The 23,017-nt window shown below is 36.8% G+C and overlaps 1 protein-coding gene and 2 pseudogenes across 1 annotated transcript in view; 1 reads left to right on the top strand and 2 right to left on the bottom strand.

The window, feature by feature from the left end:
* Positions 1-23,017, top strand: part of LOC130683585 (serine/threonine-protein kinase TAO1-like) — a 112,189-nt gene that overhangs the window by 49,118 nt on the left and 40,054 nt on the right. The window contains exons 3-9 of the mRNA XM_057501529.1: positions 11,323-11,505; positions 13,049-13,120; positions 15,743-15,844; positions 17,002-17,047; positions 17,576-17,672; positions 19,191-19,304; positions 21,747-21,838. Coding sequence (XP_057357512.1) covers positions 11,374-11,505; positions 13,049-13,120; positions 15,743-15,844; positions 17,002-17,047; positions 17,576-17,672; positions 19,191-19,304; positions 21,747-21,838 — 655 coding nt within the window. The 5' untranslated portion in view covers positions 11,323-11,373. The remainder of the gene's footprint in view (positions 1-11,322; positions 11,506-13,048; positions 13,121-15,742; positions 15,845-17,001; positions 17,048-17,575; positions 17,673-19,190; positions 19,305-21,746; positions 21,839-23,017) is intronic.
* Positions 756-4,647, bottom strand: LOC130683587 (transcription initiation factor TFIID subunit 10-like; annotated as a pseudogene).
* Positions 7,368-8,087, bottom strand: LOC118911223 (transcription initiation factor TFIID subunit 10-like; annotated as a pseudogene).

Here is a 23,017-nt window from a genome sequence, read left to right on the forward strand (position 1 = left end):
AACTCATATTACTTACCACACTGTATTTTAATGGTACTTTCTGTTCCAACACTAGACAGTAAGTCCTTGAGGTCAGGGGCTATGTCTTTCTGACCTTGGTATACGCAGGGCCCACCAGGCATGATAAACCCTCAGTTAATGGTGGTGGGTGGGTGGGTGGAAGAGGAAGCAGTCAAGCGCCTGTATATAGCTTACATTTCAGGAGACATTTAAATAATTATATGGATTAAAATACCAAGTAACATCAGAAAACCACTTTAAGAGGTGTTTATTGCTTAACTTATTACAGTGTACATAACTGTATTTGTACCTGTTGGAGTTGCTGCTCTTGAAAGCCCGCTGAGGATGATGGGTGCAAGCCTGCTTTCTCTCACTCACACTTGGCCTTTGTTCATCTCACCTCCTTTTCCTTCAAGATTCCTCCCAGTGTCAGCATCCCTCCTGCCTTCCTGTTTAGAGCCTTCCTGTGAGCTCCCACAGCCTCCTAAGCTCATGTCTACACTGGTACCCAGCATGCTAGGCTGTAGTCACGGGTTTACTTGTATGTTTCAGTCCCCAGCCTCTATATCCTCTGTGCCTCAGAAATAGTGGTGGTCCGCAAACATTCACCGAATGAAAGTTGCACGAATCATACCTTGGGCTAATGAGGAAGAAAAAATACATTTTCTTTAAGTTTTACTCCTGATGCTAGGAAAGCAACCATAAACTCAAATACTGCAGTCTCTCAGTACAACATGAAGGTTAACCACAGTCAGTTATCCAACTGCTGTGAGAGTTGTTCTAGACGGTCATTATGAAATTAGATTAAAACTTGAAAGCTAATGTTCCTTACTGTTTACTGACAAGGATCAAGTTTAATTGCCATCTATGCATTAACTGAAAAATAAGGAAATTGAATTAGTTCTGAAAAATAAGAGAAACAAGTCCTACTTTTAGTATTTCTTTTTCTAGCTCTCATCTGTAAATCTGTTGTAAATTGAAGCATATTTGACTATATTTCATTCTTTTTACTTGTTCTCGCTTTGCCAGTTTTGATCTCCCTACATGTCAAATCATATTTTTGGAATGAAATAGTCATAGGCTTTTTGTCATGAGCTACTGTACTGTTTAACTTAGAATTGAGAACAGAATGATAAAATTAGATACAAGAGGTTTCTGTGTGTCATCAAGTAACCTAGTCTACTTTGGGTAACAAAAATAAAATTCTCTTTAAATAATTTTAGCTCATTCTGAACCAACTTTGTCAAGTTGAATGGCCTTCGGTCTGTGTGAAGAGGCTGAGGAGCTCATCGCTCCTTTAATGGGCCCAGCAGAGTTTTTCCTGAACACTGAAACTTCCCTTTTCTTTATTTTGCTCCATTTCCCCTAATTAGGACCATTATAATGAGTGTGCTCATTACCTTCCCTACATAATTTCCCTACCTCCTTGATCATCACCCTTCATGTATTTTTGGCCTCCCTCCTTTATTCACTCTCTAGACTGCTGTGAAATTTCTATGTGAATATACTGCCTTTTCCTTCACAGGGCTTGCAGTTGCGGGCCTCAGAGAGGGAGGCTTCCCCCATCCAGTTCCCTCACCACGCTTCTCTTGCGTCTTAAGGGAATTTCTAGCCAAGGAGGAGAGCTGTAGTCAGAGACACTGGGGAGTCGGAGGCTGGCCACGTCCTGCAGCGTTGGGCGTCATGTGCTGATTGTCCCGTGGCGTCTCCTGTTTACTGCCAGGTCTAGAGTAGGGGAAATGGAGCAAAATAAAGAAAAGGGAAGTAGCTGTGACCCAACCGCATCATCCTCATCATCAGCTCATAAAGGCAGAGATTTGAGACCTTTTTATGTTCCTATTGAGTCTGTAAAATAAGTGCTGAGACCCTCTTTTCTCCACTCCTTCCTTATTCTTACTTTGTTTTGTCCCTGCCTTCCAGTCTCTTCTTGCCCTTGCCTCCGGGCTGTCATCTGGAGCCCATGAATGAAGCGTGTGGACTTAACACGAGTGCTAACACTTGGACACCCTTAGGCTTTGCAAATGAAAACAAGATCAAACAGTCATCCTGCTTTGCCTTTTCAGAAACTGTCCCCCCACCCCACCCTCCAGGTTCTCCATACTCATAATGTTTTTGTTACTACTTTGATATATACATTAAGTTTTTCCTCATTTTATCTCATCTTAATTATCCTAATGAAATAAATGGGAAGAAACAGGAAATTTAGCATGTATCCCCCAATTTATGATAGAGCCAAGTGGTACCTAGGTCTAGAGGTGACCCACCCTCCTGAATCCATGGCTCCCAGAACTCTTCTCTAGGTCTTATGCAGAACTCCTTTTCCACAGAAAAGCTAGGGAGCAATTTTATGCCACCAAGGACGCCACAAGTTTGGATTCCATGTACTGAAACTGAGCCCCTACCATGTGCCATGCATGGGACACAGAGATGAACAAAAATAGTCCCTGTTCTTCAGTTGTTTACAGATCAGTGGGGGGATGACAGTGGCATAAACAGGTCATTACCACTGATTCACTGAGTGGGCACTCGGGGGTTAGGGAGCTGAGTGGGATGGTTTCCCAGAGGAAGGCAGCGGCCTTGGTGAAATGCTCTCCTGGGCTGCTCCTCAGTGCTGTGTGGCCGGGCCTAGGCTTTAGACACCACGGCCACTGTCCCTCCTGCTTCTGCCTCCCTACTGAGCTCTCTCTTAATTGACACCTGTCTCAATGAGTGAAAAAAATCTGTACCTCTTGACATCTTTGGGTATGGATAAGGAAAAGGGTAAATGTTCCATGCTAAGCATATTATCAAGTACTGTGACTGTCATGAAGGAGCAAGTTTTAAAAGTGTGATTTCTTCATGTTTACAAAACGAACAAATGACTCAGATCTATTGTACACATTCAAAAGAGCTCCGTCCTAAGCTGGTCCCAATTTGAAGTCATGTGTCTTCCTTTGCATGTGGGGAAGGTTTCAAACAGGGTGGGAAGTGGAGGAGGTGGCAGTTTAGTGACAAGACTTGGCTCTGGGGTGTGCGAGTCTGGCGCTCCTCCTGGGCTCTGTGCTGGTGAAGGCTCCCCACATCCTTAGCTCCTTCCTAACTTTCTGCCTTCTTTCTCCCTGTCCCTCCCGCTTGTTTTCCCTTCCGTCCCTCTTCCCTCCTCCTCCTCCTCCTCCTCTCTCCCCCTCTCTATGCTTCTCCTACACACATACACCCCATTTTACTTTCTCCTTCCAGTCGGCAAGGGGCTTTTGGGGTATGTTTCCTGTTAGGATAACTTCAGACACGACCCTGAAAATGGAAAACAGATGGCAGAGCATCTATAGATTCCTTATCCTTGAAGTCCGGGTAGCCCAGCCCTGACTGGCTCTGAGCACTTTGCCAGCAGGGCTGCTGAGCTGCCTTTGGGGGACCTTGCTGACTGTGTTGCTGATAGTATTACCAAGCCTTACTAGATCTGGGCGCTCAGGCTCTGACTTTTTAAAACTCCTTCCATACTGAATGTAGTTTGGAGATTGTTTTTTTTTTATTAACATGATGATATTGTGCCACCATAAAGAAGTAGTTTTCAATGGGTCAAAAGAAATCTTCATACTCTTTGTCAAACACATGTAAAAAGGGAAAAAATGTATTTAATTAATTTCAAGATTCTGTGACATTTTGTAAACGCCATGCTGAGTAAATCCTAAGGAGTAACGCATTTGATTGAACTCGAGGCCTGCCTTCACCTGGTAAATACATCTTTCCTCTTCACTCAGCCTTTTCCCAAAACGGTGTCTCTCTGGCTTCTTTTAATACTCTGTCCTTACCCTTGATCTTTGCCATTTTAATTACTTCCCCAACTCTAATACAAATATTGTTCCGTTTGGATTGGTCACATAGGATTAGTTGTGTTAATTATATTTTCATGCTATATGTGGCTTTGGGAGGAGGCCTCTGTCTCACGTCTCACGCCACCATCTTCAAACCAATCCTGTCAGTAGTGTGGCTTCTTTACACTGATGTCGTGCTCACTGAGGGCAGGGGTCAACTCCTCCATGGTTACGTGTACTCCCTTCATTTTGTGGTGCTGCAGAGCATTGTGGGCAATATCTGAGATGAATTTATGGGCACCTAGGGAGATGATCTGAATTCTATGTGTGTTCAAGGCCTCAAAGCCAGCATGGTTCAGGCAGTATCCAGTCATTACATCTGGGAATAGAGATGTGGAATCCTCCGGCTGCGATCAGGAAGTCCACTGGAGGTGTGCTGAACACCGTCGGCCTCACTGCTCCACTGGCAGTGTTGAGCAGCGGGTAAACCCCGTTAGACACGGCCCCCTCTGAGGATGCCGCACCGCCCAGTGACAGCTTCCCCGCTCAGCTGAGCCAGCTCTCCAGCCTGCGCCGCCCTGCGTCCCGTGCCCCCTGGTGCGCCTCCAGCCCCAGACACCCGTACTGTCACTGTGCCTTGTTCTTTCTGGCAGCAGTTCACTGATGGCCGTGCTGTAGGGGCTGAGGCAGTGGAAGCCGGTGCCTCCTTGAGGTCTGAGCCTGAGCTGCCACAGTTTGTCATCTGGGTGGGAGAGGCAGCTCTCTATTTCTTCTTGAGTGAGTTTCGGTATTTTAAAAGTACCACTACCAAGTAATTTGTCTATTTCAGCTATTTTGTCAAATTTACGAGTTTAGAGCTGTTATATAGTGATAGCTGAATATAGTTATATGCCCTCTTTTGGGTAATTTGCTCTTGTTTCCTTTGGTTAGCTTGGCAGAGTTCTTTCAGTTTTATTGACTTTTTTTTTTCCCTACAAAGAACTAGCTTTTGATTTTACTGATTTTGTTGTCTAGTTTCATTGATTTCCATTCTGTTCTTTAGGATTTCCTTCTATATTTAGCTTTGGTTTTATTTGCTTTTCTCTTTCTAGATTTTTAAGATGGGAGCTTAGATTATTCTTTGGCGTTTTCTTTCTACTATGATTTAGTGCCTCAATTTCTGTGTAAAACTCCTATAAATTTCATGTTATATTTCTGTTTTCACACAATTCATATTATTTTCTCTTTGCCCTTGAAATGTCTTTATTGACCCATGGGTTACCTCAAGGTGTATTTAGTTTCCACACTTGAGGTCCTGTTTTTCTTTTAACTGTTTTGTTACTGATTTTAAGTTTATTACCCTCTTACCAGAAAACATTTTGTATGAACTGAGATTTTTTCACTTGTTAAGATTAGTTTTATGACCCAGTATGTGATCTCACAGTGTATGTCATAATGCCCACTTGAGGAGACTGTACATTCTGTGGCCAGGCCACATACTGGAATGTCATTAGGACCTGTTGGTTGGTGGTATTGGTGTATGGTGGTGGTGTTCCAGGTACAGACTTTTCTCTTTTCAGTTGTGTCAATTTTTGCTTTGTGTGATTTGAAGCTCTTTTATCAGGTGAGTATACATTTAGAATTTGATGAATGAAATCATAACATTATGTAATGTCCCTTTTTACTCCTTGTAATTTTCCTAGCTCTGAAGCTCTGAGTATTTTGTGTGGTAGTAATATAGGCTTGAGCTTTCTTTTGTTTAATATTTTACATTTCCCTTAATGGAGGTCAGATTCTCTTAGCTTTCCATCATCTAAGTCTCTCTCTCTCTCTCTCCCTCTCTCTCTCTCTCTCTCTCCCCCAACCTCTCTATTATTTTTGTATTCATTCCACAAAAGTTTTGCTTAGATAAGGATTCTCTTCTGGGTTGGCAGTTCTTTTCTTTCCTCACTTTAAAGATACTGTTGAACATTCTGTGGCCTCCACTGTACTTTATGAGAATTCTCTGATCATTCAAATTTTAGTTTATCTTTGCTTTTTAGCATTATGACATGCTTAGGCTTATCAGGCCTAACTGTTACTGATTTTGAGTTTACGCCTTATTGGGCCTAAACTCTTTGAATTTGCTCTGTTTGGGGCTTGCTGAGCATCTTGAATCTCTAAATTTACGTTTTTGTCAAAGCTGAGATCTTTTCTGCTCTTAGTAAGAATATATTTTACCTGAAAAATAAGATTTTCTTTTCTTTTATAGAACACCTATAATATGAAATTTAGACAATTTGATACTGTCTCACAAGTTTCTAAGGATGTATTCATTTTCTCCAATGTTTTTTCCTGTCTTTTCTTCAGTGTAGATCATTTCTGCTGCTGTGTTATGTTCAAGTTTACACACCCTTCTATCATCTCTGTTCAGTGGTTGAGCCCATGCAATGTCTTTTGTCATTTTTGGTAATTACATTTTTCAGTTCTAAACTTCTCGATGTGGATTTTTTTTGTAGTTTTTATTTTTCTGCTAGAAGTTTATAGTGTTTCCAATTTTTAAGGGTATTAAGCATTACCACATTTAATATGGTTATAATAGCTGCTCTAAAGTCTTTATGTGATAAATCACAACATGAGGCATCCCAAATTAGGCATGTGTCCCTTCTTTTCCTTGAGAATTTGTCACATTCTCCAGTGGCGTGTGTATGTGTGTGTTGTTTGTTTTAGCATGTGCAGTAAATTTTGGATTTTATTCTGGCCATTTTGAATATGATCATGTCATTTCTGAGTCATGTTTGTACAGGTGCATTCAGACCGTTTACATTTCGGGTGATTATGGATAGGTATGTACTTATTGCTATTGCAGGCTTTAGATTCGTGGTGACCAAATGTTCAAGGGTAACATCCTTACTATCTAAGAGTCTAATTTAACTCACTTAGTATGCTATTACACACACAAGCTAAAGGTTCTTTCTTTTTCTCTCCTTTTCTTCCTCCCCCATTCTTTATATATTGAGTATCGCATTCTGTACTCTTTCTCTGTGCATTTTTTATTACCTCTGGTGACAGCTATTTCACCTTAGAACACTTCCATCTATAGAGGTCCCTCCAGAATACACTGTAGAGACGGTTTGTGGGAGGTAAATTCTCTCAGCTTTTGCTTATCTGGAAATTGTTTAATCCCTCCTTCAAATTTAAATGATAACCTTGCCAGGGAGAATATTCTTGGTTCGAGGCCCTTCTGCTTCGTTGCATCAAATATACCATGCCACTCCGTTCTGGCCTGTAAGGTTTCTGCTGGGAAGGCTGATGATAGCCTGATGAGTTTTCCTTTGTGTGTGATCTGTTTACTCTCTCTGGCAGCTTTTAATAGTCTGTCCTTATCCTTGATCTTTGCCATTTTAATTAGTACACGTTTTGGTGTGGTCTTCCCTGGGCCCCTTGTGTTCAGAGATCTGTGTACCTCCACGGCCTGAGAGACGATCTCCTTCCCCAGATTGGGGAAGTTTTCAGCAATTACCTCCTCAAAGACACTTTGCCTTTTTCTCTCTCTTCTTCTTCTGGTACCCCTCTAATATGAATATTGTTCTGTTTGGATTGTTCACACCGTTCTCTCAATATTCTTTCATTCCTAGAGACCCTTCTTTCCTTTTGCTCTTTCAGGATTAGTTGTGTTAATTATATTTTCATACTATATGTGGCTTTGGGAGGAGGCCTCTGTCTCACCTCTCACGCCGCCGTCTTCAAACCAATCCTGTCAGTAGTGTGGCTTCTCTACACTGATGTCGTGCTCACTGAGGGCAGGGGTCAACTCCTCCATGGTTACGTGTACTCCCTTCATTTTGTGGTGCTGCAGAGCATTGTGGGCAATATCTGAGATGAATTTATGGGCAGCTAGGGAGATGAGCTGAATTCTATGTGTGTTCAAGGCCTCAAAGCCAGCATGGTTCAGGCAGTATCCAGTCATTACATCTGGGAGTAGAGATGTGGAATCCTCCGGCTGCGATCAGGAAGTCCACTGGAGGTGTGCTGAACACCGTCGGCCTCACTGCTCCACTGGCGGTGTTGAGCAGCGGGTAAACCCCGTTAGACACGGCCCCCTCTGAGGATGCCGCACCGCCCAGTGACAGCTTCCCCGCTCAGCTGAGCCAGCTCTCCAGCCTGCGCCGCCCTGCGTCCCATGTTCCCTGGTGCGCCTCCAGCCCCAGACACCCGTACTGTCACTGTGCCTTGTTCTTTCTGGCAGCGGTTCACCGATGGCCGTGCTGTAGGGGCTGAGGCAGTGGAAGCCGGTGCCTCCTTGAGGTCTGAGCCTGAGCTGCCACAGTTTGTCATCTGGGTGGGAGAGGCAGCTCTCTATTTCTTCTTGAGTGAGTTTCAGTATTTTAAAAGTACCACTACCAAGTAATATGTCTATTTCAGCTATTTTGTCAAATTTACGAGTTTAGAGCTCTTTACTGTATTTCCTTATCCTTTCGATCTCTTTAGGAATATGGTGATATGCCCTCTTTTGGGTAATTTGCTCTTGTTTCCCTTGGTTAGCTTGGCAGAGTTCTTTCAGTTTTATTGACTTTTTTTTTTCCCTACAAAGAACTAGCTTTTGATTTTACTGATTTTGTTGTCTAGTTTCATTGATTTCCATTCTGTTCTTTAGGATTTCCTTCTATATTTAGCTTTGGTTTTATTTGCTTTTCTCTTTCTAGATTTTTAAGATGGGAGCTTAGATTATTCTTTGGCGTTTTCTTTCTACTATGATTTAGTGCCTCAATTTCTGTGTAAAACTCCTATAAATTTCATGTTATATTTCTGTTTTCACACAATTCATATTATTTTCTCTTTGCCCTTGAAATGTCTTTATTGACCCATGGGTTACCTCAAGGTGTATTTAGTTTCCACACTTGAGGTCCTGTTTTTCTTTTAACTGTTTTGTTACTGATTTTAAGTTTATTACCCTCTTACCAGAAAACATTTTGTATGAACTGAGATTTTTTCACTTGTTAAGATTAGTTTTATGACCCAGTATGTGATCTCACAGTGTATGTCATAATGCCTACTTGAGGAGACTGTACATTCTGTGGCCAGGCCACATACTTGAATGTCATTAGGACCTGTTGGTTGGTAGTATTCGTCTATGGTGGTGGTGTTCCAGGTACAGACTTTTCTCTTTTCAGTTGTGTCAATTTTTGCTTTGTGTGATTTGAAGCTCTTTTATCAGGTGAGTATACATTTAGAATTTGATGAATGAAATCATAACATTATGTAATGTCCCTTTTTACTCCATGTAATTTTCCTAGCTCTGAAGCTCTGAGTATTTTGTGTGGTAGTAATATATGCTTGAGCTTTCTTTTGTTTAATATTTTACATTTCCCTTAATGGAGGTCAGATTCTCTTAGCTTTCCATCGTCTAACTCTCTGTCTCTCTCTCTCTCTCTCTGTCTCTCTCTCTCTCTCTCTCCCCCTCTCTATTATTTTTGTATTCATTCCACAAAGCTTTTGCTTAGATAAATGATTCTCTTCTGGGTTGGCATTTCCTTTCTTTCCTAACTTCAAAGATATTATTGAGCTTTCTGTGCCTCCATTGTATTTTTTCAGAATTCTGTGATCATTCAAGTTTGAGCTTATCTTTGTTTTTTAGCATCATGACATGTTTAGGCCTTATCAGCCCTAAGTGTTTGTTATTGATTTTAAATTTCGCCCTTATTAGGTCTAAAGTCTTTGAATTTGCTCTGTTTGGGTTTGCTGAGCATCTTGAATCTCTATGTTTATGTTTTTGTCAAATCTGGGATCTTTTTTGCTTTTAGTAAGAATTCTTTTTCTAAAAAATTAAAATTGTCTTTTCCTTTATATAACACCTTAATCTGAAATTTAGATAATTTAATACTGTTCCACAAGTTTCTAAGGATGTATTGATTTTTTGCAATGTTTTTTTTGTCTCTTTTCAAAATTTTTATAAAATTTTATATTAAGTCATGCTTGTAATAAAAGTACTATAATATGATAATTCAAAGTTCTTAAATAAGGTCTTAGGTACCTAGAAGGCTGTTTTTCGCAGGTGTGTAAATTGACTAGGAACACTTCATATAGAATTTACTTCTATCTGCTCCTTTTAGGAGTGACAAGTTAAATGACTTTCCGGTGGTCACATATTCTTGGAAGAATTGTAATTGAAGCATTGTTCCAGGGAACTAACTTCCAGAGCAGAGTGATTGGTAAAAATGAAGAATATGGTGCAGCCTCAAAAATGTTAGAAAAGGAATACAAACTAGTAATTTGAATTTTTGCTGCAATGTAGTATTAATTTAGGGAAGTGCAAAAGATATGTAAATGTGTTTTATGTAGTTAGAAATTTAATAACAAGCATTATAATTGGTTCAGTTGACTTCACTAAAAATGAGACAGGCTTAAAAAATACTCTGTCGTTTAAAAAATTTTTGAAATGAATAAAATTAAAAACATTCAAAAATTTTAAAAATATGCTTTGGGAATGTAAAAAACTGACTAGAGCTTTATTTTCCCTTATGAGTTTAATGAAATCAATTTTTGGAGTTTTTAATTTTAATTGGTCAATTTAAGGAGGTCGTGATAACTAACGTTTAATGTACTGCTTACTGGTCCTGAGTACTAGTATACACTTAGCATTTATTAACTCATTTAACCCTCACAGATACTCTGGGAGGTAGGTTATTTATTTCATTTTATAGATTTGGAAAATGAGGCTACCCAAGTTCATAGTTGGTAAATAATTGTTGTCAGGATTCCTATCTAGGCAGTGTCATTCTAGAACCAGTTTCTGAAGCCTCTCATTTATAGCTGCCTTTTTTGAAATTTGGTAATCTGATATAAAGGAACTGATACCAGAATCACCAGGGAATTCTGTAGTGTATCTACTTACATAATGAAGCAGATTTGATAAGGCCATATTTTAATATGAATCATGTTATGGAGGAAACAGTTATCTATCTATGTTAAATTCATTATTTTCTTCCATTGCATTTTTCTTAGGAATGTCTGTGTTAGAGTTGATTAAACACTGCCATGTGGTATCTGAAAGGAAAAGAAATCTTACTGAATTAAATCTATTATCTATTTTCTTGCATTTGAAGGTCATTAATAGGTGGGAATCTTCCTGTTGTTAGAAACGTGTTATGGGTACATTCTGAGTTGTTGGGCACGTTTTTATTGGTATTCCTACTATATTATCTCTTTTGCTGATGAGCTTATTGCATCAGAGTTAGATAAATCTTTAAGTACTGATACAGAAAGCCTTCCAGTACATAAAGATTTATCTAATTTTTAGGAGTGTATATACAGTATGTACTTACATACTATGTATAGTGGGAATCTTTTTTTAAAGCAGCACGGGTGATTGTGATGATGAGCTGGGTTTAAGACTCCTGCGCTAGTAGGCAACACTTTTTCAGTGAAATTCCACGTCTAAGATAATTTTATATATGTAGTCAGAAAATGATTTACTAATTATTCTTAGCAACTTTTGCTTTTCCTTTTTTCTTTTCTTATTTCTCTATAATTGCTTATGCCAACGTGGCTTCATTCATACTGATTTACCAAGGATTGGGAGAGCGGCATAAAATTAGAATCAGACTGCTGACTGCCCAGCAGGATGTCATCAACTATCCAAGCACAGAGCCTGAAGGACCCTGAGATTGCAGAACTCTTCTCCAAAGAAGATCCAGAGAAGCGCTTCACAGATCTCAAAAAAGTTTCCCAAGGAGGCTTTGGAGCAGTGTTTTTTGTAAGTGTTAAAGGCATTTTTGTCAGTGACCAGCATTTATTTAATATCCAGTCCTGGCAGAGTAAAAATCAGTAGTACAAAAAGACGTAGGCAATAGTCACTTTTAGAGTCACTTGCATTAGGTGTATATAAAAAAGAGATCATTTTGTTTATTGAGCTTCTTAGATTATTGAAAAAATGGGAAAGATATTCGGCTTTAATTTCCATGTTGTTTATACTACTTTAGCAGTTTTATGACTTACATTGTTATTGAATCAAATATTGGAAAACACTGACTTAAGTAAATGAATGGATCACACACATTTCATTATTATTCATTCATTATTTCTTCCTATTAAGATTGCTTTTTTTTTCTCAGCAACAAGTTTGTATAGATGTTTAATATTTTGGTAGTGTTACAGATTTAGTTTTTTCATTTTAATGGGTACCTTAAATACAGTGAATTCTTCCACAGATGTCTAGAGACGATTAACCCTTCTTACTGAACTCATTTGAAATGTTTTGCAGCTATCCTCTTGTGCCTTCTTTATATATCATCTTTTTTTTTAAACACATAATGAGAATTTGGCTCTTACTTTCTAAAGAGTTAACTTTCATGTTTCTGTTATGCTGTTATTTTTTTATCAAAATTCCACAGCAGTGGTAAATTGTAATGGTGATAGCATTTTAGCTGTCTTGTCTTAATTCTAGTTAATAGTTGTTTACAATAGGCATGATTTATCATGTTGAGGAATTACCTTTCCCATGTGGGTTTTCTAAGAATTTGGTCTTCCCTGCATTAAATACATTTAGAGTTGGGCTCTTTCTGCATTTTCAGCATTTATATGTATAAGTATATATTTTTCCCCTTTGATTTGTTAAAAAATATGGCAAATTATGAAATGTTTTCCTGTATCAAAATTTTGCATTTCTGTGGTAATAAATTTTATCCAAATGAAATATTCTTTTAATGCCCTGTAATATTTGGTTTTAAATTTAGAGTTCCCTTGTCTACATTTGTAAGTCAGATTGGTACCTAACTTTCTATTTTGTGCTGCTTGTGAGGGTTTAGTTTTGGATTAGACTGCCTCCATGTAATTAATGGGATAGCTTTCCTCTTCCTCCCCTTTTATCCTGGGAAGTTCCCCTGGTGAAACTGCTCCACTCACAACTATTTTAAAGATGATTAGTATTCTTTTCAATCTTCCACCACTGTCTTACTCAGATTTTCTTCTCTAGATCAATTTTAGTAGTTCTTTCCTAGAGAATTATCCATTTCCTTGAAATTTTGACATTTACAGGCCTAGCATAGACTTGTACTAGTCATTTTTTTTGTTTGTTTATAGTTCTGTTCAAATTTTTATATTTTTCCTCTCAACTAGCTCATTCAATGATAAACATGCATTATTTTTATTTCTAAAGTACCAGTTCCTTGATAATTTGATACGCTTTTTGCTATCTATTTACTTATGTTTTTAATGTTCTTTAAAAGCAGTTTTGGTATCTTTTTGGACATGGTAGTTTATAAATGTTAATTTTTACAGTGGTCTTCTGTCTTTTTTAGGCACGAGATGTGCACACCAATGACGCGGTGGCTATCAAGAGATTACCTTTCAGTGGAAAGAAGGCTGTGCAGGTAGGTGAAATATATATCTTTGTATTGGCATGTTAAAGAAAGCCATATTGTTTTTAATTGGGGATAGGTGGGAATTTTTTCAAAAAATGTTGAAAAATATACAAATACTAAGGTTTATCTCAGTGAATTTTCTTCCGCAGACTCAATGTGCCCATTTAACCTGTACCTAGACCCATAAACAACATTCGTGGCATCCCAGAAACCTCCCAACTGCGTCCCTTCCTTTTAATTTTTTTAGATATGTGTTGCTGACACGAGTCTAATTTTTTAAATTGTTATTTAGCAGATTATTCTATAATAGAGGGATTATCATGTCTGAGAAAGTAAACTAGAATAAGGCACATTTGACAGTATACTGGATATAAATTTTTAATGGTTGAGAAATTATTTAACGACTGTTGCAAATAATCAGCAGCAGCAATATATCTAGTCTGAAAAATAAGGCAGTGGCTAATAATCTGAAAAATAAAATTACTGATACTGTATTGCATGTACTTTAGTTCATCAGTATTCTGATTAGTTCTTCCTTAATTGCATAAGTTTATAAAATTACTTTCTAAGTCTGTTCTCTTTGTCTTTCTTTAATTCTTTAAAAAATTTATTAATTTTTAATTGTGGTAAAGTACACAAAACAAATTTACCATCTTAACCACTTTAAGTGTAAGTTCAGTGGTGTTAAGGACAGTCACACTGCTGTGCAACCATCGCCACCATTCATCTCCAGAATTCTTTCATTTTGCAAAAGTGATATTCTACACCCATCAGACAATAACACCTCATTCCCTCCTCCCCGCAGCCCTTGGAGATCACCTCTCCTCTTTCTGTCTCTACCAATTTGACTACTTTAGGTATCTCATGTAATTGAAATCATGCACTATTTGTCCTTTTGTGTCTGGCTTGTTTCGCTTAATATAGTGTCCTGAAAGTTCATCTATGTTGTAGTGTCTCAGAATTACCTTTCTTTTTAAAAGCTGAATAATATTCCTGTGTGTGTGTGTGTGTGTGTGTGTGTGTGTGTGTGTGTAAAAACACCACAGTTTGTCCATCTACCATCTGTAAATGGACACTTAGTTGCTTCTACCCCTTGGTTATTGTGAATAATGCTGCTGTGCACATAGGTACACAAGTATTTCTTTGAGTCCCTGCTTTTAAACTTTAGGGTGTATGCCCAGAGGTAGAATTGCTAGATCAGTCTTTAATTTTTAAAGGTTTTGGCTTTCTACATTTCTGTAATCTCTGTTTTGTGGTAAATTTTTTTTTTGTGATAATCATACTTATGGGTATGATAACACTGTTGTGATTGATCACTGTTTCATTATGTCGATACCTAAAAAAACTCTTAATAATTTCTAAAAAACCTCCACTTTTTACAAGTTTAATTTTATTTGCCATTCTACATTATAACTTTAAAACCAGCTTTCATAGCAGACTTGTGTTGGAGTCTGTTTAATTAGTCATGCCTAGAACAAAAAGTTTAACCTAGGGCATCATCTTCTCTCATCTAATAGTGTATCCTTCCTAGAAGTTTTTTTTCATTGAAGAATACAGGTTTTAGCTTGGCTTTGTTTTGAGAGTTTGTCTCCCAGAGCACTCAATTTTGAAATGTAAAGCCCATAAAACACTTTCTGAAGTTAGCATCTTACAGCTTACACATTTTACACTGAATATCTTGCTCTATTTTCTTGAGGGCTTATGAAATAACATAGGAGATATAGGATCTTAAATTCTAGTGCAAAACATTTTTTAAAGTTCTGTATTCTAGTTCCCCTACCTTTAGAAATATGATACAAGTCAGCGATAAAGCCTGGAAAAACTGAAACAAGAACAAAAAACAGATTCCAAGTTCCCATCCCACATCTCCTAAGCCTCTAGAGTCTCTGGGTATGGACCCAAGTACCTGTATTTTCAGAGTTCCCTGATTGCTTCTGACAAGTAACTATATTTAGGACATGGCCTAAGTTTCTGAAGTTGTCATAGAGTAGCTTTTATTGCTGAAGGTTTATCTGGTTATTTTCTAGTAGGCGTCAATGGGAAGGCTCTTCGTGAAATCCTGTAGGAAAATGTTTCGATGCTGCTTGGTTTTTCTGCGAACTTCCCTCTGTTATAACCGAAGTGTTCACTAGCATTTTAGAATATGTGCACTTAGGAATTTAGGTAATTACTTGATTTGAGTTTAAACAGCAGAAAAAACTTAACACTTGGTAGACAATATAAGTCAAAAACACAACAGCTGAACTTTAAGGTATGTAAATTATACAACAATAAAGCTGCAAAAAAGAAGGGGGAGGTTGAAATTTTGAAGAAAAACCACTAAAGATACTATATAGTTTTCAACAGGCTTGGTGTGTGGTTGTAAAATTTTTATAAGACTCACTGATAATAAATTTTATGAAAATAACAATATGTACTACCTGGAATGAATTTTATGTTATTGAGTTGTAAACTATATGAATGTAATTTCTTTAAAATATATTAGTTTGACATTTAAATATTACAGATGAAGCAAAGGTGTATGGTCCTGTTAACTTTTTAATCTAATAATTACTTTTGTACTTATATAGTTTTCTAAGGAAAGGCAACTGTTCCTAATTCTTTCCTTTATTCTTTCTTTTCTCCCCACAGAGATGGCAGGGTATTATTAAGGAAGTCAGGCTTCTCCGAACATTAAAACATCCCAACATTGTAGAATACAAAGGCTGCTATTTACGTGAGCACAGAGCATGGGTAGATATCTGCTCTCCCCTTGCTGTAATTTTAGTAGGTTTAGCTTATGATTAATTCAAAAATGTCTCAAAATAGTTGTGTAAAGCCACGCACAAACACCTTGAAATGTTAGTTCATACTGAGAAAGGAGCAGCTTTTCCTGAAACTCTCAGGCAGTAAGAGATAATAGAACTTTCGCCAGTTGACTCCAGAGATTCAGCTGACCGTTACGTGCACGGGAACATGTTCTGATGTATGTTAGCGGTATCATTCTTCAAATGCTTCATCAAACATTTGTTGAGAACAATCCTATCAAAGGATGAAAATCAGCATATATTTTTGACATAAATGTATTGTAAGCTATTTAACCACAAGGACCTTGGTTGGAATATTGGTGGTGAATCCTGGTGAAATCTGAACTGATTGTGGTTCTTTGGCTGAATAATACTAAAGGTAGAAAATTGGGACATTTTATTGCAGAAAATGGAAATTAATTTTGCCCTATTGTTGAAACTAACATAAGGTAGTAATCTTACAACGGTGTAGGCATAGTAATTCTGTCTTTTCAGAGAAAGGCTAAATTTTCTTTAAACAGGAATGACCTTTTATTTTTAATAAGCTACAGCTGATTATCATTTTAGTATACAGAACTTAGATTTATTTAGATTTGTAATGTTTGGTTTAATTTGATGGTGATGGTACCAAAGGTGGGTATGAGGATTAAATTAGTAAATATATATAAAATACCTGGCACATACGAGGTGCTCTGTGTTTGCTTTATATGAAAGATTTAAACTGTAACCTAAACTTTGTATATATAGTACCAGAGGACGATTTTCTGCTTCCTTACAATACCAGTATTGCTACTATAGGTTAATATGAATGGAATATGTATATTCCTTCATAGCTTTAGTTAGTAATTATATGAAACACACATCTTCTACAAGCAGTTATAGGTCGGCATTATAAAAGATTAATGTAGCATTGGCTTAACTTCATGTATGCATTTAACAAGTTTCAAAATGTATACTTATATTTAAAGGTAATTGATAACTAGAGTTGGTTTCACTTCAAACTATCTTCCTGATCTCCTTGGTGAATTTATTTTATCTTATATCAAATCTTTTTATTTTAATAGTGTATTTTAATGTTTTTATCATTTTTTCCCCTGTATGTAGCTTGTAATGGAATATTGTTTAGGATCTGCTTCAGATTTGCTGAAAGGTAAGTGTCCTTTATTTATTAAGAAAAGTATTAGTATAATAAAATGAGAATTCATTCACTAAGAGATTTTTAAAATAATGTTAAAACTTTCCAGGAAGAGTAAAAACCTTTGTGCTTTCTAGAGTCTCAGCATGGTATGCACTGTCCTCATTAAATACTACGTTTTAGCATAACAGATGAGTTTTCTTTCATTGTGATTTAACAGGCATTTTTCTGCATTTTTTATCATTAAACTTGGTTTGTTCCTTCTGTAAAAAGGGAAAGCTTCTCTTTCATTGTTTTTATAATCATGAAATAATTGTTAAATGTTAACTTAGAGGAAAATTGGCTGTGAACTCTAATAACTAGGCACAACTGCACACTTATTACGTTCAATTGCTTTGTTTTATGATCTTGGAAAGCAAAAAATTCCTTCTTGCTAAATGTTAGTTTTTTTTTAATTTGCCCATATATTAGATATGTGTATACATATTTTAAAATAGAAATGTTCTATAGAATAATTATTTTCAAATAAAATCTTATTTCAAGTTTACCAAAAGCCATTACAAGAAATGGAAATAGCAGTAATTATACATGGTGCTCTTCAGGGATTAGCCTACTTACATTCCCGTGCCATGATCCATAGGTAAGTACTTTAAAAATTACCATATATTAACAAGCAAATTTATCAGACCTAGAATTTATTAATCCTGAAAACTTTGTTGGTTTTAGCTAAATAAAATATTCTGGAGTTTTACAAACTCATATTTTTTTTAGGTTATCCATGTCTTAAAATGAATATACTAATTTATTTGATCTCTTGGTTGAGAATAATTTTTATCTTTTTCTACACATGCTGCTGCGCTTTCCGAAGTATGTGCACTTTATAGATTTGTGATAGAAATTTAATTATAGAAAAGTTTAATTTGTGAAGTGGAAAAGACGATAGGGATTATGTATTCTTACTTGTTTCATTTTACAGATGAAGAAACTGATGCCCCAATTTGTGACTCACTTCTCAAAGCTTGTGAAGCAAGATAGATTAGACTAGAACTAACCTAGATCTTTTGTCCTCCTGGTGACTCCTAACGCCGGATTTGTTCCATTGATTCCATGACAGAGACAAGTAAAAGCTACTAGCATTCTATGCTTTTGAGATAATCCTTGATAATGGATAGTAATTTAAAGATTAAACCATCATAAACTACATTTTTAGCCTTGGCATTGGTTTTGCCTGTTTTTAGAAGGAAGCTAGCATTTTTTAAATTATCTATGTGAACCAGACAATACAAAGTAAACTTATATAGTAGAGTCATTGCAAATTAGTGGGTATCAGTTTTTTAGATGAGGATAGTAAGGTCCAAGAGAAAAATCCACATGCATAGTAAATAAGAGAATGAAAGAGTTGGAAGCAGAACCTAAGGTCTTCTCAACTTCAAAGAACCTTCCATTTTTTAAAAAAACAAATGGAAGAAAATGGATTGACCTAATATTACATCCATTATAATTCTGTATAGTATGAATTGACAAGTGCTTAGAAATTTCTTTCTTTTTGAATGTTATGGTGCCCATTGGGCATACAATCCCATTGTAATTTTCTTAGTTCACATGTACGTTGCTGATTTAGAAAAGAGCTTAAAAGTAAATTTGGGATCATTGATATTACCTTACCCATGTGTTTCAGTTTTCATTTCATATTTAGGTAGGAGAACTATGCTAAAATTTGGAATGATATGAGTAATTTTAAAAAAGCAAATTTGGGGCATCAGGTTCTTTTTTTCCCATTTTATTGTTAAGGGTATACTCAGAAATCTTAAAGTCATATAAGAATGTTCAGCTAAATTTTTTAAACCATTATTTGTACCAATAAACAGGCACTCAAATATTGAGTATGTGCTATTAATTACCTAATTTTTTTCTTCTGTTTCTACTGCTATTTTATCTTCTCTTTTAGAAACTTGTTACTATATACTTATAGGAATTCTGTGTATCTCATTTCTTAGTTTGGATCTTAATTCTCATGATCCCAACTGAGAGATTTCCCAAGGCCTTAATTATTCTGATTTTTCCTTCCCTATTTTATAAATTTTTATATGATCTTTGTCATTTTCAGTATAATCTTAGAAAGGAAAGACAAATAATTTTCTGTGTTCCTTAAACCCAGAGACATCAAAGGAGGAAATATCCTTCTGACACCAGAAGGCCAGGCGAAACTTGCTGACTTTGGATTTGCTTCCATGGCCTCTTCTGCCAAGTCTTTTGTGGGAACTCCGCATTGGTAAGCATAGTCCTATCTGGTATTGATCGTCATAATTGAAATAGGCAGTGTGTGGTTGTACTTTCATCAGGTGCTTTATGTTTCTCTTGGAAATACAGTGCTGCTTTAGATATGACTCTAAGCACTGTAGTTTCAGATACAGATTTGGAGTGCTGCCCTTGTATCTCCTATTGTATCATTTGTCCCCCCTACGGTTCTTTCCTGTTATCATCTACATCATGTATTGGGGGTAGGAGTGAAAAAATTTAATTCTTTAAGAAGGGTGAAGATAGAAATGCTAAGTGGAAATTTTCTTTAGGTTTATACTTACTGTGTGTCAGTACCTTCTGAATAAGAGTACCTGAAGACTGGTAGCTGATGAGGAACTTTTTGTTTTCATTTTTCATTGTGGAGAATTTCAAGTATACAGGGAAATAGACAAAAATATAACGAAGGCTCACACAGCGGTCAGGTCAGCCTAACAGCACTACCCCAGGGCCTGGCTGCCCCGTGTACTTGATCTTCTTGCCCTCCCTCCCACCTCCAGTTATTTGAAGCAACTTCTAGACATCATCTAATTTTATTCATAAATAATTCCATATTAATCTCAGCAAGTCCGAAGGGAATAATTTTCCACATCTTCAACTTCCATAGATGTCCTCTCTCAGTACATGTTGAGAAGTGTCTTAGGTCTACTGCATCTTCTTTTCCACCTACCTTTCAAATCTCCCAACTCCCAGTTGTTAAAGAAAGGCTTCTCACCCATCCTGAATAGTAGAGTGATGCATTGTTCTGAGAATTAAAAGCCTCAAACCATCACCAGAGGGACAATTTGAGAACACGTAACATCTAGAATATATATAGCATCAGAAATATTGAAGAGCTAGGACACCAAGTTTTGGCAAAGGGCCTTCTGCCTTCACAGTCATCTCTCCTCAGTTCCTTTTGCTCCTTGCTCTTTCCTTTCCCCAATTATCTTTTCTCCCATCTTCTTTTCTAGTGAATCACAAATGATCTCATTTATAACTGGGACAATTGTCGTGAGGACACACTAACATGTTATTTACAATGAAAAATGAAGTTTGGCATTTCCTGACAGAAAATAATTCTGATTTGAATGGTTGATATGACCGTGCAGACTGGGTTTGCTAATTAGGTTATTATACAGCAGTGTTTTTAATGAATTGAATGAGTGAGGTCCTCAGCTCCAAGTTGTAAATATCTGTAAAGCACATATACAAAATAATGTATATACATATGTGTGCATTATATCCTTTGCAACTATTAAGTTTATAAAATTTAGATACCAACTCAAAAATGTAGAAGTGGATACATTTTTTTAATAAATTCATTGGAAGTAAGGAAATAAAAAGTTTGAAGACTACTGTAATGTATGACCAAAAATTTCTTATGTAGAACCCTAGTTTAGATAGAATCCTCTTCCCCTGTATAAAAAAGGGTTCTGTGGACAAATAATGCTTCTTAATCGGCCCCTTCTTTACAAATCAGTGATCAATATTAGAAACTAGAAAGGAGCTAGAAAGTTGTGCATTAAAAACAAAACTACTTTTTTAACTTTGTTGAACTTAGTGACTCCCCAAGCTTACTTCAACATCTTAACACATTAGAAGCCCTCTATTATCGGCAATTGAAAGTTACATATGTATTAATTTGTATATGGTATGTTAGGAACACAGCACTATGTACATATTTACATATTTTTACACACAGGAACACACATACGCCTGGTGACAACCTTATTAAGCAGTCAGAAACTGTTCTAAATGTTTGTCTGTGCTTAACAAGTACAAAGGAAGGATAAGGTGAAGCACCAGTGAGAACATTAGAGTCTAGCTGAAGATGCGAATTAGCGTTTCATTTTATAACCAAGACGCCTCCAAAGTTAATAATTGTATGGTTCATTTAGTTATGAGTGGCTGTCCTAGCCACTTTTATCACAGAACACTACTCCTATTTGCAAAAAAGGAGTATTCATTGTTGCTTATTGTGGCAGATATTTTCTCAGCTAAATGTAGTGAGTTTGTTTACTTCAAGAAAACAAGTGCCAGTGATAAAATGCCCTCTTTCGAGCAAAATTTAGACTTTTGTAATAAGAGGCTGAAACCAAAATGTTTGAGAACTGCTGGCATAAAGGCTATACAATATTACAATCTGCAAACTTGAATTGACGCAGAATGCAGCCCTACCCTGGGGAGTCTTTCCTCCAGGATGCTGGTACGTGATCATGACAAATGGTGAGAATAAGTCTAACACTGTGTGCGCAATGGTAAATATTTACCTCACAACCTGTAATGCCTTTATTTCCCATTATAAGAATTCTTATGTCCGGATATATCATCTGGAATTCACACAGGGATTCTCCATGTGGATGGTCATTACGTTTTTAAAGAACAGTATACTTTTCTTTTCTTTTTTAACTTTAAGTAACATTTTATGTTTTAGGATGGCCCCAGAAATAATTTTAGGCAGGAATGAACAACAATATGATAACAAAGTCGATGTATGGTCTCTTGGAATAACATGCATTGAACTAGGTAAGCATTGCTCTTTATTACTGTGTAGTAAGTTTTGATCAATGTTTCATCTCAATTTCTGTACCAAATTACAGATTTTTATTTTTATGTCAGTGTTTAAGGGGAGCAATAAATATATCAAGGTTGTCATTTTGGTTATTTGGCAATTTGTATATATATATATGTTAGTTTAGGTATATTATATTTGCTGTATTAAATTAGGTCTAAAATAGTTTCTACTGTGGTATTAATTTTGAGCTATCTGTGTCTAACATTTAATGAGTATTTGTTAAACACCTAGAATATGTCTATGGTTATAAATTTACCATCTATGAGTCTCTAAAGCATTCATGAATTACTTACCGCTACTTAGGTTACTTAATACTTCGTGTTAGGTATGAGGATTAGATTATCAGGCTGCATACCTTATTGTACAGTTTGACTTTTTTTTTTATATCATTAGTCTACAATTACATGAAGAACATTATGTTTACTGGGCTCCCCCCTTCACCAAGTCCCCCCCACATACCCCTTCACAGTCACTGTCCATCACAGTAGTAAGACGCTGTAAAATCACTACTTGTCTGCTCTGTGTTGCACAGCCCTCCCCGTGCCCACCCCACACTCTACATGATAATCGTAATGCCCTCTTTCTTTTTCCCCGCCCTTTCCCCGCCCTCATCCCTCCCTTCCCACCCATCCTCCCCAGGCCCTTTCCCTTTGGTAACTGTTAGTCCATTCTTGGGTTCTGTGATTCTGCTGCTGTTTTGCTCCTTCAGTTTTCCTTTGTTCTTATACTCCACATATGCGTGAAATCATTTGGTCCTTGTCTTTCTCTGCCTGGCTTATTTCACTGAGCATAATACCCTCTAGCTCCATCCATGTTGTTGCAAATGGTAGGATCTGTTTTCTCCTTATGGCTGAGAATATTCCATTGTGTATAGGTACCACATCTTCTTTATCCATTCATCTACTGATGGACATTTAGGTTGCTTCCATATCTTGGCTATTGTAAATAGTGCAGTGATAAACATAGGGGTGCATCTGTCTTTTTCAAACCGGAGTGCTGCATTCTTAGGCCATAACTATACAATGGTGATAGGACAGACTCTTCAACAACTGATGTTGGCAAAACTGGACAGCTGCATGCAAGAGAAAGAAGCTAGATTACTGTCTATAACTCTCTACACACAAAAGTAA

The sequence above is a fragment of the Manis pentadactyla genome, chromosome 4 (genome assembly GCF_030020395.1).
Source record: "Manis pentadactyla isolate mManPen7 chromosome 4, mManPen7.hap1, whole genome shotgun sequence".
In the NCBI taxonomy this organism is placed as follows: domain Eukaryota; kingdom Metazoa; phylum Chordata; class Mammalia; order Pholidota; family Manidae; genus Manis; species Manis pentadactyla.